At 40.8% G+C, this 26579-nt stretch overlaps 3 protein-coding genes across 4 annotated transcripts in view; 1 reads left to right on the top strand and 2 right to left on the bottom strand.

The window, feature by feature from the left end:
* Positions 1-334: 334 nt before the first annotated feature.
* On the bottom strand, positions 335-8832 carry LOC125138322. The gene is made up of 6 exons (XM_027158289.2): positions 8673-8832; positions 5268-5445; positions 2760-2977; positions 1137-1338; positions 705-925; positions 335-592 (listed from the first exon to the last, which is right to left on the bottom strand). The coding sequence occupies exons 1-6, from the start codon at positions 8673-8675 to the stop codon at positions 536-538; spliced, it is 879 nt and encodes a 292-aa protein (XP_027014090.1). The 5' UTR covers positions 8676-8832; the 3' UTR covers positions 335-535.
* A 2792-nt stretch (positions 8833-11624) lies between these two features.
* On the bottom strand, positions 11625-19215 carry LOC113650147. Of its 2 annotated transcripts, XM_047806643.1 has the most exons (7): positions 18961-19213; positions 16429-16606; positions 15776-15889; positions 14183-14400; positions 13256-13457; positions 12249-12457; positions 11629-12141 (listed from the first exon to the last, which is right to left on the bottom strand). In XM_047806643.1, the coding sequence occupies exons 1-7, from the start codon at positions 18961-18963 to the stop codon at positions 12085-12087; spliced, it is 981 nt and encodes a 326-aa protein (XP_047662599.1). In that variant the 5' UTR covers positions 18964-19213; the 3' UTR covers positions 11629-12084. The 2 variants fall into 2 exon arrangements, with proteins under 2 accessions (XP_047662600.1, XP_047662599.1); XM_047806644.1 differs by lacking the exon at positions 15776-15889 and having other exon boundaries at positions 11625-12141; positions 18961-19215.
* A 477-nt stretch (positions 19216-19692) lies between these two features.
* Positions 19693-26579, top strand: part of slc44a5a (solute carrier family 44 member 5a) — a 41687-nt gene continuing 34800 nt past the window's right edge. The window contains exon 1 of the mRNA XM_027158284.2: positions 19693-19883. Within this exon, the coding sequence (XP_027014085.2) occupies positions 19847-19883 (37 nt within the window). The 5' untranslated portion in view covers positions 19693-19846. The remainder of the gene's footprint in view (positions 19884-26579) is intronic.

The following is a 26579-nucleotide window of genomic DNA, read 5'->3' as shown; positions in this document are numbered from 1 at the left end:
CACACCTCACCTCTAAATGACCTGTCTGACAGACAAACACACCTCACCTCTAAATGACCTGTCTGACAGACAAACACACACTTTCAGTCCATTTCAAAGCTACATACTGTATATGTAAACTCCATGCTTTGATCTGCTTCTTCGTAAACGGTGACTAGACGATAACAAAAAACAAACTGAGCTCATAAGCACAGCTTTTATATTTGTGAACATGGTTTTAGTTTTTGATGTAATGATATGAACTAAAATAATAAAATTTAATTTAAACTCACTTAAAAAATTTTTCTCTCAAGAAAAAAATCTCTGAGCATTAAAAAAAACACAATAATCAGAAAACGGTTAAAGATTTTATTTCATCATGTGTTTGTTTTTATCTGTTGTAGTTTGACGATGATTAAAAAAAATCAAACATGAAATGTTGAACTCTATTTTAGGATTTAATACTGATTTAAGAATAAGTTATGTGTAACTATCACTGTAATTAACTTCAATTAAATAATTTAAAGAAGAATCTTCAGGTTGTACAGAGCTGCACTCATTCAGTGTCACCAAACAAAATGTCATTCAAATCTTCCACATCTCTTTCTTTTTCCTGTAAAAGTAAACACACACACACACACACACACACACACACACACATAATTATATATAGTATATATACTTTTATTAACTTTAATTTTAAAATGTAAATTGCTCGTTATTACCTTTAATTCTCCAAAGAGAAGTTCCAAGGCAAAACACACATTGCTGAATCGTTCCTCTTGATGATTTGGCTTTCTGCTCAATGCTTCATCGACTTTTTTTTGGAATGAGTCAGGGATTCCCTGTGTCCTCCTATAAATTGCATAATTCATGTCTGCAGAAAACCCGTTGAGATGCACTATGGTCACAACACCTGGAATGGGTCTGGACCCTTTAATCCTTGCTGGGGGAAGGAAATCATTTCATAAGTTTTAAAGTTTTATCCGTCTTAATGTACAATACATTAGTAAAGATGAGACAATTTACAGATGTGATGGAAAATAACGTTTGTAGTTGGGTTATGTAGCTGCTTAACCCAAGTTTTTTTCTTTATCAGGTTTGTCTGAGGCAAAGTTTCTTAATAATGTCTAAAGATTTAGATATTATAGATTTACCTAAGAGCTGAATAATCTGTGGGCCCTTTTCACTGCAGCACACACCAGCATGGAGTTTAGTGCTGCCAAATGGCCCATCGCGCACAAGAAACAGGTCTCCTAACATTGCGTTACTGTTGTAGTCATCAGCGAACATTTTGACAACTTTGAAGCCCTTTGGTTTAGTGCCAAAAGCAATCTTACTGCATTCTGATTTAATCGGCTGGGGGGGAAAAAACAAATCACCAGTTAAATAAAACAAATCACGTAAAATAAAACAAATCACCAGCGTCAGGATTGTGAAAAAGAAACTAAAGCAAAATATTTTTCCCTTTAGAGCTGTATATATAAATCCTGGGCCTGTGTTCATAACAACCCATAAAGAATGAACTCAGAGAATTCTAATTTAGCTTAAAAATCTCTTACTGTGAATCTTATCTTAAGATTCAGGACAAAAGAGAGGAGGCGGGGCTTAACATTTTAATAGGTGTGACACTTTTGAAGCCTGTGATTGGTTGTGCAATAAAACATAGAAGAGCTTTTAAAATCTGGTCTATTATAAACCTTCACTTTGTCTCTGTGTTAAGATATTAGAGACTATATGGTGTAGGGATTACGCTGGTGACCGATCGTATTAGAGATGTTCTAACAGCTGTATGTTATGTAATGTAAATGTAAATGTAAACATCTCTGACACAGAGCAGAAATGTCATAGAGACAAATGATATCATTTCTGCTGCTGTGGCATTTCAGCTCTGTTTCAGAGATGTTCGAGTCTCTAAATGACACAGCAGCATAGTGGAGATGTGATTTCTTATGTGATTGGTCACAGAAATAATCTAATCTGTATCATCTTATTAACTAACTATGATTTAAATATTGTACACGATACATTTCTTCTCCTTCTTCACCTTTCAGCCATTTTCTCCTCTGATAAAGAAACTCTTCATCCTCTTAAAAGTCCTCCTCACTTCTAACACTTTTTGACCTTATGAGCTCTTTTAAGGGTTAAGATCAGAATCAGAATCAGGTTTATTGGCCAAGTGCGTTCACACACACAAGAAATTTGGTTCCAGCAGTTTGTGACTCTCAAAGGTACAGACATAAATAACGCTATACGATACAAGATAACAATGCAGACGATGAGATACAATATAGACAGAATGAGTATAAAATATGGATATAGAATGAATAAAATATATAAAATATGAATATGGAATATGAACGATCAGTTATGTACATAAAGTGTGGGAGTGAAAATAACAATATTGTGCAATATTAGGCTTTATACAATATACAGCATAATATTGCACAATATTGTGCAATATTATGCTTTATACAATATACAGCAGCAGTAGTGTGTAATATACCGATGATTTGATGACTGACAGTTCTGATAATGCAGTACTTATGATAAGAAGCAGTGAATATACTGTACAGTAATTATGGTGAGTTGTTGATCAGGGTGATTGCCTGATGCTTTATGAATAAATGTTATCTTTATTAAGATCTTCTCTTTAGTCTTAAAGGGAAACACACACATTTCTAAGAATTTTCTCTTATAAACGAAACTATTTACACTGAGAATGTTCATGAATACGTTCCCTGGTTTTTGTTCTTAAGTTGTGAAATTTGTTGTTTTACCGGCAGATAAACCTCGAGAAGCTCCATGACAAACTCCATACAGTTATATCCATCAAAATTGCTTTCTGGACATTTGTTTATTGCTTCGTCAACATTTTTCTTGAATGACTTAGGAATTCCTTTCTTCTTCCTGTAAACAGCAAAACTTTTTTTTCCAGTGAACGCATCCACATTCACCTTGTTTATCTCTGTACTGTTGTAGAATGTTCCTGTTAAGACTGAACACATAATCCATCATTATACATTATACATTATATCAGAATTAGAACAGAATTATGACAGAAGTCAAGGACAAGGCATCAATCTGAAATAAACATATAAAGATTTATATGAGACATTAAAAAAAGCTGTAACTGTTTTTGGTTTATTGACAATTGGTTTATTTTTTTCCTAATTAACATCAGGAGAGAGAAACAAAGGCTGGTGGACATTCAATGAAAGCATGGATCAGTCTTTTAATAAATAATAAAGAATAATTGGCTCGGGGGACTCCGGAGGCAGCTGATAGGTACCGAAGGGCCAAGCGTGCTTCAGCCCGGGTGGTCACGGAGGCCAAAACTCGGGTCTGGGAGGAGTTCGGTGAGGTCATGGAGAAGGACTCTCGGTTGGCCTCGAAGAAATTCTGGCAAACCGTCCGGCGCCTCAGGAGGGGGAAGCAGTGCCCTGCCCACACTGTTTACGGTGGGAGTGGGAATATGCTGACTTCGACTGGGGACGTCCTGGGATGGTGGAAGGAATACTTCAAGGTTCTCCTCAACCCCACCGACATGTCTTCCACTGAGGAAGCAGAGAGCGGGGGCTCAGTTGTGGACTCGTCGATTCCCCAAGCTGAGGTCACTGAGGTAGTTGAGAAGCTCCTCAGTGGCAAGGCACTGGGGGTGGATGAGATCCGCCCTGAGTACCTCAAGTCTCCGGATGTTGTGGGGCTGTCTTGGTTGACACGCCTCTGCAACATCGCATGGAGGTTGGGGACAATGCCTCTGGACTGGCAGACTGGGGTGGTGGTCCCTCTGTTTAAGAAGGGGGATCACACTCCTCAGCCTCCCCGGAAAAGTCTATGCCAGGGTACTGGAGAGGAGAATTCGGCTGATATTCGAACGTCGGATTCAGGAGGAACAATGCGGGTTTCTTCCCGGTCGTGGAACACTGGACCATCTCTATACCCTCGCCAGGTTGCTGGAGGGTTCATGGGAGTTTGCACAACCAGTTCACATGTGCTTTGTGGATCGGGAGAAGACTGTGTCCCTCATGGTGACCTGTGGGATGTGCTCTGGGAGTATGGGGTTCGGGGCCTCTGTTAAGGGCTGTCCGGTCCCTGTATGCCCGGAGCAGGAGTTTGTTTTGCATTGCCGGCAGTAAGTCAGACTTGTTCCCAGTGCATGTTGGACTCTGGCAGGGCTGCCCTTTGTCACTGGTCCTGTTCATTACTTATATGGACAGGATTTCTAGGCGCAGTCTGGGGCCAGAGGGAGTCCGGTTTGGGGACCACAGGATTTCGTCTCTGCTTTTTGCAGATGATGTTGTCCTGCTGGCTTCCTCAAATCAGGACCTTCAGCGTGCACTTGACGGTTTGCAGCCGAGTGTGAAGCGGCGGGGATGAGAATCAGCACCTCCAAGTCCGAGGCCATGGTTCTCAGCCGGAAAAGGGTGGTTTGCCCCCTTCAGGTTGGTGGAGAGCTCCTGCCTCTAGTGGAGGAGTTTAAGTATCTTGGGGTCTCATTCACGAGTGCGGAAAGGATGGAGCGGGAGATTGACAGGCGGATTGGTGTATCTTCTGCAGTGATGCGGTCGATATACCGACCTGTTGTGGTGAAGAAAGAGCTGAGCCGCAAGGCGAAGCTCTCTATTTACCAGTCGATCTATGTTCCTACCCTCACCTATGGTCATGAGCTTTGGGTCATGACCGAAAGGACGAGATCCCGGATACAGGTGGCCAAAATGAGTTTCCTCCGCAGGGTGGCTGGATGCTCCCTTAGAGATAGGGTGAGGAGCTCGGTCACTCGGGAGGAGCTCAGAGTAGAGCCACTGCTCCTCCACATCGAGAGGAGTCAGCTGAGGTGGCTCGGGCATCTGTTTCGGATGCCTCCTGGACGCCTCCCTGGGGAGGTGTTTCAGGCATGTCCAACCGGGAGGAGGCCCCGGGGAAGACCTAGGACACGCTGGAGGGACTATGTCTCTCAGCTGGCCTGGGAACGCCTCGGTATTCCCCCGGAAGAGCTGGAGGAAGTGTCTGGGGAGAGGGAAGTCTGGGCATCCCTGCTTAGACTGCTGCCCCCGCGACCCGGCCCCGGATAAGTGGTAGAAGATGGATGGATGGATAAAGAATAAAGGAAAACTGTTATCGGTGTGATATAAGAGGAATAAAACTCTTGTGATGTTAAAGGACAATAATCAGATCTGCTTTACAATGTCACTTCTCTCAATTTACTGGAACACATACACACATTATAACTGTATTTGCTTCACAGTCTATTTCAATCTATTACTGTATGTTTTATGTTTTTTTACCTTGTAACTGAATGATCTGTCCATCAGTGTACAATCCAGCCTTCTGGACCTTTCTTTCATGTTTCACAATGAACACATCTCCTTCCATGACATTGTTCAAATAAAATTCATCTTTGTACTTTTTTACAACTTTGAACATTGACTTGAGGTTCTCCTCTGTGATCTCCTTTGATTGTGCCTAGAAAAAAAGATAAAAGTAAAGAGCAGGAAAAAAAAGTTTATTGTTGTTCCAGAACATGTTGTACATTGTGCTGAGTAAAAAAAGGAATCATACAATTTACATGAATGCAGAGTGACTTAATTTTATTTAGTTTTTATACAACTTAGGGGATAAGGGCCCAGAGGTGGACGCTTTTTGGACCTGTGATTCAAACTCCTGATTAGTGATCTAACACCTTAACCAGAAAGATACCACATCCCACAACTTAGGAATAAAAACAATTTAAATTTAAAACTATAAATTATAAGATTAGGCAGAGTAACAGAAAAGAGCAAAATAATTTGTTTCTACTGATAAATTACTGTATAATTGCTGTAAATATTCTATAAATGTCTGATAAGTTGTGAACTATTCGACTTTACAAATGTTTATATAATGTATTTGAACTTTAAACCTCTTCACTCTATAGCCATATTTTATCTTTACACATTTCCATGAAGTCTCTTATAATCATTCAAGTTATTATTATTATTATTATTATTATTATTATTATATTATATAATTAGAATTTTATTATATATCAACCCCACGCATCTATCCCAACCTAAAGCTATGTTCGAGTAGCCTTGTCAGCGCAGACATCTGCTTTTAAATCCGGGAACCCTGATGATCGCAAATGTAATGAGTCTTGTCTGTGTTTTGCCCTGTTTCTGTCTGCTGGTTTGCCTTGCTGTTAATTGTTTGCCCCGCCCACTTGTTTGTTGCCATGGACACTAATCGAACTCAATCTTTCCCTCAGGTGTGTTGTCTTAGTCACTGATTGTCTCAGCTTTGTGATTGGTTCCTGTTTGTTATATCTACTCTGTTGGTTCACTTCCCAGTGCTGGTCGTTGTTTAATGTTTGATGGTTAATGTTCTATGTTTTTTGTTAGCTCTGAGTTCTGCTTAGTTTTGCCTGCCGGTCTGTTTGCCTGTCTCTTGTTTTGGATTAATAAAGAAGTTTGAACTGCAATTGGATCAGGCCCGGCTCCAGATATGAGATGAAAGGTGGGCCAAGTGATATTCCAGGTGGGCCGGTCGTATTGGGGTGGGGGGGTTCTATAATGCTTTAATCTCTCATGTCTCTAGTTTTAATACCATATAATTAAGACAATTGTTAGGGTTGTTTGTTATTGTTGTGTTTTCTTCATTTTTAATATTTTTTGTACATATTTTGGAACTATTTAGTAACTTTATATATAAATAGGGTTAACATGTTTATTTTTACATTCTCTCTTTTTGCATTTGTAAATTTTTGACCCCTTAACAGATCTTGTATCAGTTAAGTAACTTTAGATTTGATAAATAGGGGCAATTCTTTTGCACGCATGTTTTTTAAGATTGCGGTCACGTTCTAATGCTGCTTTCCAGTTTCGAAAACCTGTCGAAACGAACGTGTCATTTTCAGAGAAAGCAACACCGAACACAACACGGAAAACAAAATCATGCATCGTGATCTACAGAATATTCAAGCCACAGCCGTGACTGATAACAAGCGACCGAAAAACATCTCTCTCTCCCTCCAAAAAGAGTTCGGGGGGCATGATTTCAGAACCAGCTGGTAAGGATTCGCCCTGTTTAAATCATTCGGGACAGAATTGCTGCATCTTTGAGTGGGTGTATTTGTGCTTTTGACATCATCGGAAGCTGCAGATGAACTCGACTCATCCATTTCTCTGACCTCATTGCCGCAAATGGATGAGGAGGTGGTAGCTGTGTCCTGGAGAGCTAAAGTGGTTTTCTTTTGTCCTTTTGGAACAAGAAATCTGTACATGTTGTATTTTATTAGGCTATATATAGTGTGTTAATCAAGTTCACTAACAGTTCTAATAAAGTTACTGTGACTGTCGTTTATGGCTTTATAAGCATGTCCGTTTACCTCAAAGGTTGCGTAAATGTGAATGAATGAGCTAAGTCTTTCTGTCTGTCTAGGAGAGGAAAAAAGGGGGTTGGGCAGAAATTAGAAAATCACGTATCTCGAGCTGAATTGAACATCACACCAATTTTGTGATTGGCTGTTATGTGGTGTGGGGCCAGGGCGGGCCAAGACTCTGATTGGGTGGGGGGGGCTTGCCTCACCGTGACCGCAAACAAGCTAGTTAAGATCTCAGGAAATCCATCAAAGCTGCATAAACACAACATAAAAACAAAGTTGAAGAACAATTCAACACCGACGATACAAGAAGCATGTGGCAGGGCATCGATAACATCTTAGATGTTAAAGGGAATAAACCTGCTACTGTGAACATTGCCACCTCTCTACCGGATGAGCTTAAGTTTTATGCTCATTTCGAGGCTCACAACCGCGCCCACACAGAGAGCGCTCTTGCGGCTGCTGCAGGAGATGTGAGTGCACTCTCCATCTCTGTCGTGGATGTAACCCGATCCTTCCGACGGCTAAACATCCGCAAGGCTGCGGGTCCTGATGGCATCTCAGGGCGTGTGCTCCGAGCATGTGCATCCCAACTAGCTGGTGTTTTCAGACATTTTCAACCTCTCCCTCTGTCTGTCTGTGGTTCCATCATGCTTCAAAAAAATCCACCATTGTGCCCATACCAAAGAAAAACAAAATCACATGCCTAAATGACTGAAGGCCAGTTGCTCTCACCCCCATCTTCAGCAAGTGCTTTGAGAGACTCATCTGAGATTACATCTGCTCTGTGCTGCCTGCCTCACTAGATCCGCTACAGTTGCATATCGTAGCAACCGTTCCACAGATGATGCTAATGCTTTCACCCTTCACACTGCTCTCTCCCACCTGGAAAATAAGAACACCTATATGTGAGAATGGTGTCAGGAGAACCACCTCTCACTCAACATGGACAAGACCAAGGAGCTGGTGGTGGATCCACATCCACATCCCTCAGGAAGACGTCACCGCAGCATCCGATCCCGCACTAGCTGACTGAAGGATAGCTTTTCCCTCTGACTAATTAACAGTCAAAACTAATACACCCTACAGCACACTTCCACAATATGGCATGCCACACCCTGCACTTTAACATCAACAGTTCAACACTGGACTATACACTGTTAACATTTCTGCCAGTTGCTCACATCCTTATACAGAGCCTAAAAAACAGCTTTGAATTCTCTACTAATAAATGTTTATTACAACATCAATACCTTTTTATTGAAAATTTGTTTTAAAAAATACCAGTTTAACCAAACACCACAGAGAATAGATGAAAAACAACAGCACTCACCATTGGTGTGATTCAGCACCTTCACTATGGAGCTCTTAGTGTAAATGGCAGTATAACTGTCTGCTGCAGTTACGCTCGCTTTCGCTTCTGAAAATGAAACAAGATGCAGAAGAACTTTGTGCCACTCACAATACTGCACACGCACACACACACACACACACACACAGAGAGAGAGAGAGAGAGAGAGAGAGAGAGAGAGAGAGAGAGAGAGAGAGAGAGAGAGATTAGAGAGTGTAAGAGAGACGATAGAGGAAAAGTAATGAATAAGAGTGAGTGGGAGAAATGTGTAAATTTTATATATATATATATACCTTTTATTAGGTACACCTGTCCAACTGCTTGTTAACGCAAATTTCTAATCAGCCAATCACATGGCAGCAACTCAATGCATTTAGGCATGTAGACATGGTCAAGATGATCTGCTGCAGTTCAAACCGAGCATCACAATGGGGAAGAAAGGTGATTTAAGTGACTTTTGAATGTTGCTTGGTTGTTGGTGCCAGACAGGCTGGTCCGGCTATTTCAGAAACTGCTGGTCTACTGGGATTTTCATGCACAACCATCTCTAGGGTTTACAGAGAATGGTTAGAAAAAGAGAAAATATCCAGTGAGCGGCAGTTCTGTGGGTGAAAATGCCTTGTTGATGCCAGAGGTCAGAGGAGAATGGCCAGACTGGTTCGAGCTGATAGAAAGGCAACAGTAACTCAAATAACCACTCGTTACAACCGAGGTATGCAGAAGAGCATCTCTGAACACACAACATGTCGATCCTTGAGGCGGATGAGCTACAGCAGCAGAAGACCACACCGGGCTCCACTCCTGACAGCTAAGAAGGCTACAATTCTCACAGGCTCACCAAAATAGAAAATTGAAAAAATGTTGCCTGGTCTGATGAGTCTCGATTTCTGCTGCGACATTTGGATGGTAGGGTCAGAATTTGGCGTCAACGACATGAAAACATGGATCCATCCTGCCTTGTATCAACGGTTCAGGCTGGTGGTGATGGTTCAGACTGGTTTCTTGAACATGACAATTTCACTGTACTCAAATGGCCTCCACAGTCACCAGATCTCAGTCCAATAGAGCACCTTTGGGATGTGATGGAACGGGAGATTCGCATCATGGATATGCAGCCAACAAATCTGCAGCAACTGCGTGATGCTATCATGGCAATATGGACCAAAACCTCTGAGGAATATTTCCTCCAGTACCTTGTTGAATCTATGCCACGAAGGATTAAGACAGTTCTGAAGGCAAAATGGGGTCCAACCCGGTACTAGAAAAGTGGACCTAATAAAGTGGCCGGTGAGTGTATATAAAACACAAGCAAAAGCAACAGACAAACACACCTCACCTCTAAATGACCTGTCTGACAAACAAACCTCACCTCTAAATGACCTGTCTGACAAACAAACCTCACCTCTAAATGACCTGTCTGACAAAAAAAACACACCTCACCTCTAAATGACCTGTCTGACAAACACACACCTCACCTCCAAATCACCTGTCTGACAAACACACCTCACCTCTAAATAACCTGTCTGACAAACGCACCTCACCTCTAAATAACCTGTCTGACAGACACACACACACCTCACCTCTAAATAACCTGTCTGACAGACAAACACACCTCACCTCTAAATTACCTGTCTGACAGACAAACACACCTCACCTCTAAATGACCTGTCTGACAAACAAACACACCTCACCTACAAATGACCTGTCAGACAAACAAACACACCACACCTCTAAATGAACTGTTTGACAGACAAACACACCTCACCTCTAAATGACCTGTCTGACATACAAACACTCCTCACCTCTAAATGACCTGTCTGACATACAAACACTCCTTACCTCTAAATGACCTGTCTGACATACAAACACTCCTCACATCTAAATGAACTGTTTGACAGACAAACACTCCTCACATCTAAATGAACTGTTTGACAAACACACCACACCTCTAAATGACCTGTCTGACAGACAAACACACCTCACCTCTAAATGAACTGTCTGACAGACAAACACACCTCACCTCTAAATGACCTGTCTGAAAGACAAACACACCTCACCTCTAAATGACCTGTCTGACAGACAAACACACCACACCTCTAAATGACCTGTCTGACAGACAAACACACCTCACCTCTAAATGACCTGTCTGACATACAAACACTCCTCACATCTAAATGAACTGTTTGACAGACAAACACACCTCACCTCTAAATGACCTGACTGACAAACACACCTTACCTCTAAATGACCTGTCTGACAGACAAACACACCACACCTCTAAATGACCTGTCTGACAGACAAACACACATCACCTCTAAATGAACTGTCTGACAGACAAACACACCTCACCTCTAAATGACCTGTCTGACAGACACACACCTCACCTCCAAATGACCTGTCTGACAGACAAACACACCTCACCTCTAAATGACCTGTCTGAAAACAAACAGATCTTCACCTCTAAATGACCTGTCTGAAAGACAAACACACCTCACCTCTAAATAACCTGTCTGATAGACAAACACACCTCACCTCTAAATGAACTGTTTTACAAACAAACACACCTCACCTCTAAATGACCTGTCTGACAACCACACCTTACCTCTACATGACCTGTCTGACAGACAAACGCACCTCACCTCTAAATGACCTGTCTGACAGACACACACCTCACCTCCAAATGACCTGTCTGACAGACAAACACACCTCACCTCTAAATGACCTGTCTGACAGACAAACACACCACACCTCTAAATGACCTGTCTGACAGACAAACACACATCACCTCTAAATGAACTGTCTGACAGACAAACACACCTCACTTCTAAATGACCTGTCTGAAAGACAAACACACCTCACCTCTAAATGACCTGTCTGAAAACAAACAGATCTTCACCTCTAAATGACCTGTCTGACAGACAAACACACCTCACCTCTAAATGACCTGTCTGACAGACAAACACACCTCACCTCTAAATGACCTGACTGACAGACAAACACACACTTTCAGTCCATTTCAAAGCTGCTTTTTCGTAAATGGTGACTAGACGATAACAAAAAACAAAATGAGCTCATAAGCACAGCTTTTATATTTGTGAACATGGCTTTAATTTATTTAAATTGAATTCAATTTAAACTCACTTAAAATTCTTTCTCTCAAGAAAAAATCAATGAGCGTTAAAAAAACACGGTTAAAGATTTTATTTTTTATTTTTATCTGTTGAAGTTTGACGATTAAAAAAAAATCAAACATGAAACTCTATTTTAGGATTTAATACTGATTTAAGAATAAATGATGTTTAACTAAAGCAAAATAAACAGTAAATGGTCCGTTAGCAGATTTTCATTAAAAAAAAAATTTAAAGAAGAATCTTCATGTTGTACAGAGCTGCACTCATTCAGTGTCACCAAATAAAATGTCGTTTAAATCTTCCACATCTCTTTCTTTTTCCTGTAAAAGTAAACACACACACACACACACACACACACACACACATATATATATATATATATATATATACACACTTTATTTATTTTTTGTAAATTGCCCTATATTACCTCTAATTTTCCAAAGAGAAGCTCCAAAGCAAAAAGCACATTGCTGTATTCTGCCTGTCGACGATTTGGCATTCTGCTCAATGCTTCATCAACTTTTTTTTTTAACGAGTCTGGGATTCCCGTCTTCTTCCTATAAATTGCATATCTCATGCCTGCAGAAAACCCGTTGAGATGCACTTTGTTCACGACACCTGGAACGGTTGTGGTCTCTGTAAAAAAAAAAGAAATAATTTTGTAAGTTTTATCCAGTCTTAATGTAAAACTAGAATGTACATTTCCTGAAGAAAACGTGAATGGTGCCTGCACGTGGCAAGTTCCCCTCATTGGGCTGAGTGTTTTGATTATATGATATGTCCATGTTGTGCTAACTTTTTGATTTCGCTTATTTTGGGGGCGGGGCTACACGTGACGTCGGTTCCCCTCATCGGACTGGGGGCCAATACTTTTGGAATCATTGGATTGATAGTGTGGAGTTGATAGTTACATGTATTGAGAGACTCCTTTACATCTACAGTCACTAGGAGAACACAGAAGAGAAGCCGTGCCTGAGCTCCCACACTGTGTTTGGGAGAGCTTAAAAGAATTTTAGGAATTCCCCATTCATTTCTATGTGACTTTTTTGGCCGCTTTTTCCTCCGCTGTGCGAACCGCTTATAAAAGTCAAAGCACACCTCTACTCAACGAGACGGTCGATTTGACACCTCATTCATGGGTCTAGGACAAAAGCTGTGGGACAAGTTATGCACCGAAATTTTGCCCGGAAGAAGAATATCTCAGTATGTAAGATAACAAGAATGTTGCTTTGCAAGCAACATTAATAAATAGTAGAGATGAGACAATTTACAGATGTGATGAAAACATAACGTTTGTATTTGGGTTTTGTAGCTGCTTAAGTGAAGCACCACATTCAGATGACTAAAACAAATAAACCTGTTTTTTTCTTTATCAGGTTTGTCTGAGGCAAAGTTTCTTATTAATGTCTAGAGATTTAGAGATTGGAGATTTACCTATGAGCTGAATGATCTTTGGGCCCTTTTCACTGCAGCACACACCAGCATGGAGGTTACTGCTGCCAAATGGCCCACCTTGTACAAGAAACAGGTCTCCTAACATTGCGTTTTTTTTGTAGTCATCAGCGAAGTTTTTGACAACTTTGAAGCCCTTTGGTTTGGTGCCAAAGGCAATCTTACTGCAATCTGTTTTATACGGCTGGAATAAAAAACAAATCACCAGTTAAATAAAACAAATCATCGGCGTCAGGATAGTGAAAAAGAAACTAAAGCAACATCTCTTTCCCTTTTAGATGCTTTCCCTTTATATATAAATTCTGGGCCTGTATTCATAAAGACTCATAAAGAATGATCTCAGAGAGCTCCTGATTTAGCTTAAAAATCTCTAACTGTGAACCTTATCTTAAGATTCAGAACCAAATTCAACTCTGAACAACAACTATTATCTTAGAGAGGAGGCGGGGTTTAACCTGTTAATAGGTGCGACACTTTTGAAGCCTGTGATTGATTGTGCAATAAAAACATAGAAGGGCTTTTTTAAATCTGGTCTATAATAAACCTTCCCTTTGTCTCTGTGTTAAGATATTAGAGACTAAATGGTGTAGGGATTACGCTGGTGACCGACCGTATTAGAGATGTTCCAATATCTGTATCAATATCTTTTTTTCCTCTGATAAAGAAACTCTTCATCCTCTTAAAAGTCCCCCTCACAACTCTTAACACTTTTTGACCTTATGAGCTCTATTAAGTGTTTAGATGCTTTATGAAGAACTTTTATCTCTACTAGGATCTTCTCTTAAGTCTTAAAGGGAAACGCCCAGATTTCTAAGAACTTTCTCTTATAAACGAAACTATTTACACTGAGAATGTTCATGAATACATGTCCTGGTTTTTGTTCTTAAGTTGTGAAATTTGTTGTTTTACCGGCAGATAAAGCTCGAGAAGCTCCATGACAAACTCCATACAGTTATATCTATGAAAATTGGTTTCTGGACATTTGCTCATTGCTTCATCAATATTTTTCTTGAATGACTGAGAAATTCCTTTCTTCTTCCTGTAAACAGCAAAACTTTTTCCTCCAGTGAACGCATCCACATTCACCTTGTTTATCTCTGTACTGTTGTGGAGTGTTCCTGTTAAGACTGAACACATAATCCACCATTATACATCAGAATTAGAACAGAATTATGACAGAATACACTGACAAGGCATCAATCTGAAATAAACACAGTTCTAGGCAATAACACAAAACATACAGGATAATAAACGTTTGATATGAGACACTAAAAAAAGCTGTAACTGAGTTTTCAGTTTATTGACAAGTTGCTTTTTTCTAATTAACTTCAGGAGAGAGAAAAAAAGGCTGGTGGACATTCAATGAAACCATAGATCAGTCTTTTAATAAATAATAAAGAATAAAGTTATTTGCCAGTTAAATATGGGGTCCCTCAAGGATCAATCCTAGGACCGCTGCTTTTCTCGATATACTGTACATGCTTCCATTAGGGAACTTTATTAGAAGACATGGGATTAGTTTCCACTGTTATGCGGACGATACACAGTTATACTGTACAGTATATCTCATCAAAACCATATGAAATAGCTAAACTGTCCAAATTAACTCAGTGCATTACAGAGATAAAAGACTGGAGGAGCTGAAATTTTCTGTTGTTAAACTCCAATATGACAGTAATACTACGTATCGGTCCAAAAACCAGTACACAGAAACTCTCACAATTCTCTTCTATTTAGAGGGACGTTCTGTTACTAGTAGTTCGACATTGAAAGACCTGGGTGTCATATTAGATAGCAACTTGTCTTTTGAAAATCATATCGCCCATACTACCAAAACAGCCTTCTTCCACCTTAGAAATATTGCCAAGCTGAGAAACATCCTGTCTGTATCTGATGCTGAGAAGCTCGTTCATGCCTTCATGACCTCTAGACTGGACTATTGTAATGCATTACTAGGTGGTTGTCCTGCATCTTTAATAAATAGGTTACAGTTAGTCCAAAATGCAGCTGCCAGAGTTCTCACTAGGACAAGAAAGTATGACCATATAACCCCAATTTTATCATCTCTACACTGGCTACCTGTTAAGTATAGAATTGACTACAAACTGCTGCTACTTACGTACAAGGCTCTTAATGGTTTAGCTCCCATGTATCTAACTAGTCTTCTAACACGTTACCATCCTTCACGCTCTCTGAGATCACAAAACTCAGGACTTCGGGTAGTTCCCAGAATATCTAAGTCTACTAAAGGTGGTAGAGCGTTTTCTTATTTAGCTCCCAAACTTTGGAATAGTCATCCTGATAGTGTTCGGGGCTCAGACACACTTTCCCAGTTTAGATGTAGATTAAAAACTCATCTCTTTAGTCAGGTGTACACATAATACATCCCATAATATTGTGCACTATTACATCAGACTTGCAAATATTATAAACAGCAACTACGTTAATCCCTCTCCACTGCTTCTCTCTTTCTACCCATCCCCAGGCATCCAGAAATTGTACCAGCTCTGATCGTCTTCCCTGCGATGAAGATTGTGGACATCAACTGAGACGAAGGCGACTCTGAGGAACCCGAGGCATCTAGAGGTCTACCAGCTCCAGTTGGACTCTGCAATACTAAAGAGGAGATGTGAACTCCATGTGATCTTTTGCATCAATACAACATTTATCAGACTGTATATTTATAATCACACCCTCTAGTGTCACCCATATGAGGATGAGGTTCCCCTTTGAGTCTGGTTCCTCACAAGGTTCCTTCCTTTACCATCTAAGGGTGTTTTTTCCTCCCCACAGTCACCTACACATTGTGAACTAAATATATCTAATATTAATCTTGAATCTTGTATTGTATTAATCTTTATATTATTCTTTATATTAACCTTTTGTTCTATGTCTATGTTCTATAAAGCTGCATTGAGACAATGTCAATTGTAAAAAGAGTTATACAAATAAACTTTCATTGAATTGAATAAGGGAAAACTGTTATCAGTGTGATATAAGAGCAATAAAACTCTTGTGATGTTCAAGGACAATAATCAAATCTGCTTTACACAGTCACCTCTCTCGATTTACTGGAACACCTACACACTGTACATTATAACTGTATTTGCTTCATGGTCTATTTCGGTCTATTATGTTTTATGTTTTTTTTTTACCTTGTAACTGAATGATCTGTCCATCAGTGTACAATCCAGCCTTCTGGACCTTTCTTTCATGTTTCACAACGAACACATCTCCTTCCATGACATTGTTCGAATAAAATTCATCTTTGTACTTTTTTACAACTTTGAACGTTGACTTGAGGTTCTTCTCTGTGCTTTCCTTTGATCGTGCCTAGAAAAAAAAAATCACCAATTGAATTAAAAAAGATAAAAATAAAGAGCAGGAAAAAAAATTGTGCATGTTGGTGGGTCCGGCTGTGAAGAATCAAAGAAGGTTTATTATTGTTCCAGAACATGTTGTACATGAAAGTGCTGAGTAAAAAAAGAATAATACAATTTACATGAATGCAGAGTGACTTAATTGTATTTAATGTTTATACAACTTAGGGTTAAGGCCCTTGCTTAAGGGCCCATCATTGGACGCTTTTTGGACCTGTGATTCAAACTCCTGATTAGTGATCTAACACCTTAACCATTAACATACCACATCCCACAACTTAGGAATAAAAAACCTTTAAATTTAAAACTATTAATTATAAGATTAGGCAGAGTAACAGAAAAGAGCAAAATAATTTGTTTCTACTGATAAATTACTGTATAATTGCTGTAAATATTCTATAAATGTCTGATAAGTTGTGAAATATTCGACTTTACAAATGTCTATATAATGTATTTGAACTTTAAACCTGTTATGAAAGCCATGAGGGCTCCCCCTGCTGGCCTGCAGAGGATTTGCTGCACTTTAGCGTCAGGACTCTATTTCCCACAATTCATTGCACCACCAATTCAGCACACCTGTTTCCTATTTGCAATCACCTGGTCTATTTAAGCTCACTCAGAACGCTTGGCTGTCGTTAAGCCTTGTCTGCATGCTGAGCGTATTATGGGTTCCGTCTATTGCCTTGTTTTGCCCTTGCTTGTTTTTCGCGTTTATGACTGTTTGCTACCTGCCCTGACCTACGCCTGGCTTATTAGGGCCCGAGCACCGATGGTACGAAGCCCTATTGTTTTTGCTCGGGTTTATTATTATTATTATTATTAGTATGATTATTATTAATAATAATAATTTATTTTATGCACACATTGGCCAATTGGGGTCCATTAACATGCTCGAAAACTTGAAATTTGGCACACACGTCAGAGTCGGGCGACGCTAGGCTTGGGCAGAGGCTGGAATACGGGCGTGGCTGGGGGGCTCTGTAGCGCCCCCTGTAATGCAAAAACAAACATTTGTGCATAGATCAGGTAATTATATACGCACATGTAAGAGAGTTGGTACGCATATAGATCTCATCGACCCGAACAACTTTCGCGCTCTAAACTATGAGCTCCGCCCAACAGGAAGTCAGCCATTTTTTATTTCATAATTTCATTCGGTGAACTTTTAAACACTCCTCCTATGGAATTCATGCGATTGACACCAAACGTGGTGAACATGATGCCGAGACGATGCACTTGCTAAATATCTGAAGGGATTTTTGATATCTCGAACGGTGCTGCCATGGCGAGGCGACTAAGTTATGGCGAATTCAGAGAAACAGGAAGTGTCTTATTGTGATGACACGTGGTGTGTATGTTCAGCCAAGGATTCCGATCGCATCGATGTGCTTATTGTGAGTCACGGGTATAGCGCCACCAACAGGCCCCAGGAAGTGTGCCAGTCACAAAGGTGGATTTTTTTTCACAGTTGCATGCAATGGACTTTTACATACTCCTCCTAGAGGATTCATGCGATTGAATCTAATGCGAAATTGCAAACGGAGTTTTGATATCTCAAACACTGTTGCCATGGCATCGTGTCAAAGTTTACTTTTATTTCAGGCATATTTAAGGCTTTTGGCGTGCTTAGATTAACTTGAAATTTATCGCATTTGTCGGCTGTTAGTGTGGACAAAAAGGTCAGACAAAGGTGTGTCTCTTAAGTGGCTCACTAGCGCCCCTGTTTGTCTAAAATGTGGGGTTTCATATACCCATAGTCCCCAAATGGGTCAGTAACAATGTAAAATAGTCCACTGATATTTACCCACTTGATTCACTTGCCCACTGTGCATTGTTTTCTGGGAGGAAACGTATAGTGATGAAAAAAACTGCGAGGGCCGCCATCGCTGCTTGCAGCTATATTGGACTACTTAGGTTTCCTTTGATGTTTGCTTGTTGTTTGAACTTTGCCTGTTTTGGATATCGCCTAATAAACCAGCATTTGGATCTAACCTGTATCACGTACATGACAACCCCTTCACTCTATAGCCATATTTTATCTTTACACATTTCCATTTCCAAGTCTCATTATTATTATTATTATTATTATTATTATTATATAACAAAAGCAGCAGGTGATTCTATTTCTATCAGTTGCTCACATCCTTATACAGAGCCTGAAGAACAGCTTTGAAATCTCTACCCATAAATGTCCATTACGACATCGATAGTAAATCACGACTGTTTTTTTCTTTTTATTGAAAATTTGTTTTAAAAAATACCAGTTTATCCAAACACCACCAAGAATACAAGAAAAACAACACTCACCATTTCTGTGATAATTCAAGAAGAAGAAATTTTAAATACTCTTAATCTCAGTATAAAATGTATAACGCCACTATAACTGTCTGCTGTGGTGACTCTCACTTTCGCTTTTGAAAATGAAACAATATGCAGGAGAACTTTGTGCCAATCACAACACTGCACTGTAGATGCGTGCGTTTGTGCGTGTGCGTGCGTGTGTATGTGTGCGCACACCTAAAAGATACTTTACCGACACAAATCACATATAAATCACAATAAGCTTATTTGCCACACACACACACACACACACACACACACAGAGAGAGAGAGAGAGAGAGAGAGAGACACTAGATGGCGCCATTCTGTAAACATCTGAATGTGGTGTGATGAATTTCAGTGGAGTTTGTTTGGTGTAATATTCTAGCAAAACACTCAGCAGGAGGAAATTTAAGGTGTAGTAATGTAAATAATAATAATAATAATAATAATAATAATAATAATAATAATAATAATGCGTCTATTTAATAACACGAACGTCTGAACGTTTATTTAATAGCACAAGCAAAAGTATTCACATAAATTCCTCTTGCTTTATATAAATAAATAAAATATTATTAATAATAATAATAATAATAATAATAATAATAATAATGCGTGTGAGAGAGAGAGAGAGAGAGAGAGAGAGAGAGAGAGAGAGAGAGAGAGTGTGTGTGTGTGTGTGTGTGTGTGTGTGTGTGTGTGTGTGTGTGTGTGTGTGTGTGTGTGTGTGTGAGAGAGAGAGAGAGAGAGCACGCGCGCAAGTGAGCAGAAGCTCATTGTGTTCATTGAGGATTAAATCGCTTTAAACTCGACACTCATCCGTCTGCGCGCGCGCGTGTGTCGGTATGTAGAGCTGTAAGCGCGCGCTGGGATGGCGAGAAACAGCCCGGTACCGTCTGCTTTTTACGGTAAGATCACTGTTTATTTCTGAGTGCTAAAGTGGAGCGCTCTCTCTCTCTCTCTCTCTCTCTCTCTCTCTCTCTCTCTCTCTCTCTCTCTCTCTCTCTCTCTCTGTGTGTGTGTGTGTGTGTGTGTGTGTGTGTGTGTGTGTGTGTGTGTGTGTGTGTGTGTGTGTGTGTGCGCGCTGTGTAAATCAGCTTTGTGTGTGTTTGGTTATCTTATAAACAATATAGATGTAAGGTGTGTATTTGTGTATAGATGTGTGTGTGTGTGTGTGTGTGTGTGTGTGTCTTTGTCTTTGTGTGTGTTAAGTAAGGAAGCCTATAGTGATTCATATGTGATATGTGTCGGTAAAGTCTCTTATAGGTGTGTTTGTTTGTGTGTGTGTGTGTGTGTGCTGGGTAAAGCAGCTTTGTGTGCATGTTTGGTTATCTGAAAAATAAACATATAGATTGGAGGTGTGTGTTTGGCTATCTTATAAACATTATAGATGTGTGTGTGTGTGTGTGTGTGTGTGTGTGTGTGTGTGTGCGCGCGCGCGCGCATGTGTGTGCTGGGTAAAGCAGTTTTGTTTGTGTGTGTTTGTGTATAGATGTGTGTGCTGGGTAAAGCAGCTGTGTGTGTGTTTGTGTGTGTGTGTGTGTGTGTGTGTGTGTGTGTGTGTGTGTGTGTGTGTAATGCAGTGTAACTTCATTCTTTCCTGAGAACCCTGTGAATCATTTTAAGCCTCATGCACATGATTATGGTTTAAGGAAGGAGTCTCCAGTGTCAGGTTTAATGTGTCCTTCTGAACATTCCTGATCGCTGGTGAATTTGCTGCTGGAGGAATGAAACAGGAAACTGGCAAACATCTCTGTTCATGATGCAAGTCTTTAAACAGGCAGGGTGTCTAATGCAGAAGACCACGGAGGAAGCCCCTGGGAAAAGGTTTTATGGACTGATGAAACAAACGTTGTTCAGGAAGAATATTCAGCAGTGTGTATGTATGGGCAAAGCTTCCCAACATCAAAACATCATCCCAGTGGTGAAGTATGATGGAGGGAACATCATGATTTGGGCTTGCTTCACTGCCTCAGGGCCTGGACCACTTACCGTCATCGAGGGGAAAATCAATTCCAGAGTTTACCATAATATCCTACAGGATAATCTCAGGGTGGCGTCCGCCAGCTGAATCTTAGTAGAAGTTGGGTGATGCAGCGAGACGACGACCCTAAGCATCGAAGTAACTCCACCACAGACTGGCTTCAGAAAAACAAAATATGCCTCAGTCAGAGCCCTGACCTGCTGTGGAGCGACCTCAAGAGAGCTGTTCACACCAGACATCCTACAAATGTGTCTGTGCTAAAGCAGCTCTGTAAAGCGGAAAGGTCAAAACTTTCCTCCAGAATGTTGTGCAGGTCTGATCCATTCATCCATTCATTCATTTTCTACCGCTTATCCGAACTTCTCGGATCACGGGGAGCCTGTGACTCATCTCGGGCGTCATCAGGCATCGAGGCAGGATACACCCTGGACGGAGTGCCAACCCATCACAGGGCACACACGCACTCTCATTCACTCACACACTCACACACTACGGACAATTTTCCAAAGATGCCAATCAACTTACCATGCATGTCTTTGGACCGGGGGAGGAAACCGGAGTACCCGGAGGAAACCCCCGAGGCACGGGGAGAACATGCAAACCACACACACAAGGCGGAGGTGGGAATCGAACCCCCGACCCTGGAGGTGTGAGGCGAACGTGCTAACCACTAAGCCACCATGCCCCCCCCCCCCATTTTGCAGTTATGTTTTCTTATTTTCTGTGTGTGTTTATTTGTTGTGTTTTGCACGTACATCCCATTATGTTGACTGCATAATCAAAGCATTGTCTCTGTAATCCGTCCTTAAATCGTCTCAGAGCTCGTGCAGGTTTCATGCGGTATTCAGTCCGTGTAAGAAATATGGGTTATATGTATTTTTAATCTTGGCTCCAGCGCTGCCCTAAAAACCCTCACGCTTCCTCAGCGTGGTTCCTCCGAGTGCTTCCTCAATGTGTGCAGATGAATATTTCAGCATTGTTTTTTTCTTTTCTTTCTCTTTGGACTCGACTCGTCTGCGCTCGTCCCGGAGTCTTGGCGTGTTAGTGAATAATTTGTTCAGTCTGGAAGCCCTGGAGGGAGTCTCGCTTTCTACACCGCCGCTTAATTAACTTCCAGCACCTTCACACTCAAGGTTAAATAGGGTACTTAACATTGCCTCCATCAGCAGCGCTGCCTTTCCTCGCCTCTCTTCATGTCTTCCTGTCTGAGACGGTGCAGGGATGGAATCTCGGTGTGAGCACAGCACGGATCTTGTGAAACGACACCACAGGGAAGTCGTGTTAATTAACTCTGGGATGTTCTTTTGTAGCCAGAGAACCCAGGCGATAAACGGTGCTACCGTCCTGCACCCTGACCGCCCGCTTTATCGCCTCGACCGCGTGAGAAAATGCGCCGTCATGCGATATTACCGCCTTTTATTACTTTGTTCGCAGGAAAATCGTTCCTCTCTCGACACGCCGTTTCTACTCAGCAGTAAAGAGAGTCGTTGTGAGCAGAAGCGGTTTATAACAAATCTTATTAAAACGTTATTTCCTCACACATTACTGATGAGGTTGAAAAATGAACCGAAGGAAACCGGATGGATTGTAGGACGGGACGAGAAGGGGACAGAATCCCAGAGAATTCAAGACGAAGCTGATCGCTAGAGTTCACGCTGGACTCGTTTACATAAATAAATGTTCCTGCTAATAATAAAACCCTTGGTGTCGTGCTGTTACAGGAAAATAATCCACACTGGCGTTTGGCGATGAAGAGCGGTCGCCATGACAACCATTTATTGTCGATTGAGGATTACGTTCCTCTTCCAGATCATCTTACGCCATGTTTTTTTTCCTATTAAAAAAACGTGTCATTTTTTATCTTTCTTCTCTCTCTCTCTTTCTTTCTCTCGCTCTCTCTCTCTTTCTCTCTCTCTCTTTCTTTCTTTCTTTCTCTTTCTCTCTCACACACACACACACACACACACACACACCGCTGACACTGGAGACTCCTTCCGTAAATGTTGACTAAACGTCTCCTCACATCAACAACGATAAATGAGCCGTTACTATGGTTACGAGAACCCACCAGGACGAGCACTTTGATACGGTACAAAGAGAAGGACCGACCAATCAGAGCGCAGAATGCAGCACGGCATTGTATAGAACAGCGGTGTCCGATCTTCTCCAAAGCCAGCAGAAGCCACAGCAGAGTCTATGCTAAAAGCCAAGAACAACTGATTAAACAGGTGGAAGCGGCCCTTTGTGGATGAGACTGGACACCGCTGCTATAGAGAAAGTTCTAGGACAAAGTGAAGTGAATAAACTGCTAGCTAAAGATTTTTAGGACACATTTGATCAGCTTCAGTAACAAACACTGACCAGATTTATAAAAATAAAATAAAAAAGCAAACGAGTGATTCAACGTTTCTCATTCACTCCTGATTTAGAGGGTTGATTCTCACCGATTATTCATTCTGTTTATCACTTAATCAGTGCAGTGTATTCAAGAAGAAGCTCTCTCTCTCTTTCTCTTGCTCTCTATCTCGCTCTCAGTCTCTCTCTGTCTCTTTCTCTCGCTCTCTCTCTCTATATAGAAACTCGCTCTCGCGCTCGCTCTCTATTACTTATCTCTCCCACACTCTTTTTTTTTCCAACTCTATCTATCTATCTATCTATCTATCTATCTATCTATCTATCTATCTATCTATCTATCTATCTATCTATCTATCTATCTATCTATCTATCTATCTATCTATCTATCTATCTATCTATCTATCTTACACCTCCCTCTCTCTCTTTCTCTCATCCGTATGGAGATCATCCTCTTTGTGCACACAGAAAAATAAAGCTAAGTCTGACCTGCTAGCATGGGCTAATTATAGGCTGTACAGATATATACTGTGTGTGTGTGTGTGTGTGTGTGTGTGTGTGTGTGTGTGGTTTAGTGAATGACGAACAGTGAGTGTCGTTAGTGACTTGAACCTGGTTATCGGTGCTGTGTGGGTGTTAGAGGACGTCACTCTGCTGCTGTCTCACTGCACTGAGCTTCACCTCCTGTTTGTCTGCCGTGCTGCTGAAGTGTGTGTGTGTGTGTGTGTGTGTGTGTGTGTGTGTGTGTGTGTGTGTGTGTGTGTGTGAGAGAGAGAGAGATAGTAAACAGCGCTGACTCATCATCCTAGTCCATTTTTATAAAGAACATTTTGGATCATTTCATCTTCAAGGCTGGAAACAGATCAAATGCTGTTTTTTTTTAATACTTTTATATATTTATGGACCGACAGTTTAATAGTTTACAATAATTGAACTTTCAATTTTTTAAATTTTTTACTTTATTAATTATGAAATAAACAGGATTTGCATTTTTTGAGGGAAATAACAAAAAAGTGACAAAAAAAAGTGTGTGTGAAGTGACATACGGCTAAGTACTCAGTACGACCCATACTCAGGATTCGTTCTCTGCATTTAACCCATCCAAAGTGCGCGCACACACACACACACACACACACACACACACACACACACACACACCGTGAAAACACACCTGGAGCAGTGGGCAGCCATTTATGCTGCGGCACCCGGGGAGTACGGGTGGGGTTCGGTGCTTTGCTCTAGGGCACCTCAGTCGTGGCTGCCCCGAGATTCGAACTCACAACCTTATGGTTAGGAGACAAACTCTAACCATTAGGCCACGACTTTGTGTGTGACACACGTGTGTGTGTGTGTGTGTGTGTGTGAGATTATTCTCCTACCTCACCACAACATATCGTTTTTTTATCTGTTCAGAGCTCCGTGATGATAAACGTTACTCTACAGCAGCTACAAACGGTCGTCTCTCGTCCTCGTGAGTGAGCTGTTGCCATAGAAACGGTAAGGTGTTGTGCCAAACAACCGTGTAAAGCGACGCAGTTACTAGCATGTGAACGTACAGTAGCACAGGGCTCAGTAATGAATTCTCTTGACATGGCTCTCGGGGTCTCTGAGCTGCACTCGTTCTTCTTCTTGTCTTTTTGTCAGCAGGAGCTCCAGAAAAAGGCTTTACTCTTTTTTTCTTGCCGTCATGCGTTGAGCACAGAGCAGAGAAAATTGCCTGAGCCCAAAATTGCATCAATTACAGTCTATCTCTCGGTAGGCTTCTGAAAGAGAGAGAGAGAGGACTTACCCTGACAGGAAGGAGAAAGACATGGACACACGTACAGTACACGTGCAACTCTGCTCTCAGGTCAACACACGTGTTCAGATAATAGGATCAGATTTAGATTCGATATCAGACCGGATCAGACTCCACACATTTTTCACTCTGTGTTCCATCCTGTCATCTTCTCTAAGCCTCAGCCTCCAGGTTTGACTTTTATATTTTATGTAACCGTATCGCACTTCCTGCTTCCTGCCGTACCTGCTAACTCTTAACTTACAACACCGGCTAATTGGCTGAGAGACAAAAGCAGAAGCCTATAAAATGGACGTGCCGCTTAGCTCGGTGTCTGACTCGCCGTCTGACTCACCGTCTAACTCGGTGTCTGACTCGATGCTGATGCTGTGTTATGTATAATAAATGAAACATGATACATCATGAAGGATGTCATGAGGAAGCGGAGACGCTGTTATTAACCCGAGGATGATTATTTTCCACTTACAGCACAACACTGAGGCGTTTATTTCTCACTGATAGCACTGTGTTGGGAGAGAGAGAGAGAGAGAGAGAGAGACAGTTAGAAGGAGCAGTTTTACAGAGTGAGAGACTGAAAGAGAGACAGGTAGAGAGAGATGCTGAGAGGAAGACAGTTCTAATGTATGTCACAGAAGGAAAAAGTAGACAAGACCCCCGAGGACGGCCGCTGTCAGATCTTTGAGTGTGATGTATAATGAACAGAGAGGAGAGGAGATGAGAAGAGAAGAGAGAGGAGAGAAGGAGCGGAGATGAGAGGAGCGGAGACGAGGACAGAGACCTGAAAAAAACATCATTAAAGCAGAGATGAGCTGAAAAACTCAACAGCGAGGAGGACGAAGGAGGACAAAGGAGGACGAAGGAGGATGAGGCAGAGCTGAAGAGCAGCAGGAGGGAGAGGTGATGTGCAGCACAGAAGGAAAAAATGAAAGCAGCCGTAACAATCTCAGAGAGAGAGAGAGAGAGATGCTCTATTAGTACAACATGCTTTACATACGTGTGTGTGTGTGTGTGTGTGTGTATGTGTATGTGTGTGTGTGTGTGTGTGTGTGTGTGCGCACGCATACAGTGTTACAGCAAAATTAATGCCTGAGACTATTTTAACCCATTTAATACACGGCTTTAAAAAGAAAAGAAGAAAAAGAAAAAAAACGAATAAAACTGAAAAAAACAATAAAAAAAAAAATATATATATACAAAAATATAATCAATTGCAGTGATGCACTAATACATTAAAAGTAAAAAAATATATAATTTCTTTAATTTGTTGAATTAATATTTGCTTAATTGGGATTATTATTATTATTATTATTATTATTATTATTATCATTATCATCATCATCAATAATGATGATGATGATGATAATGATAATAATAATAATAATAATAGGATATAAAACTATACTGTTAATTTGATTCTATTTAATATTTATAATATTGTAATTATATTAGTTATAAATATTTGCAAATAAA

Source organism: Tachysurus fulvidraco, chromosome 22, assembly GCF_022655615.1.
Source record: "Tachysurus fulvidraco isolate hzauxx_2018 chromosome 22, HZAU_PFXX_2.0, whole genome shotgun sequence".
NCBI classification, from domain to species: domain Eukaryota; kingdom Metazoa; phylum Chordata; class Actinopteri; order Siluriformes; family Bagridae; genus Tachysurus; species Tachysurus fulvidraco.
This window is presented reverse-complemented; position numbering and strand designations above follow the sequence as displayed.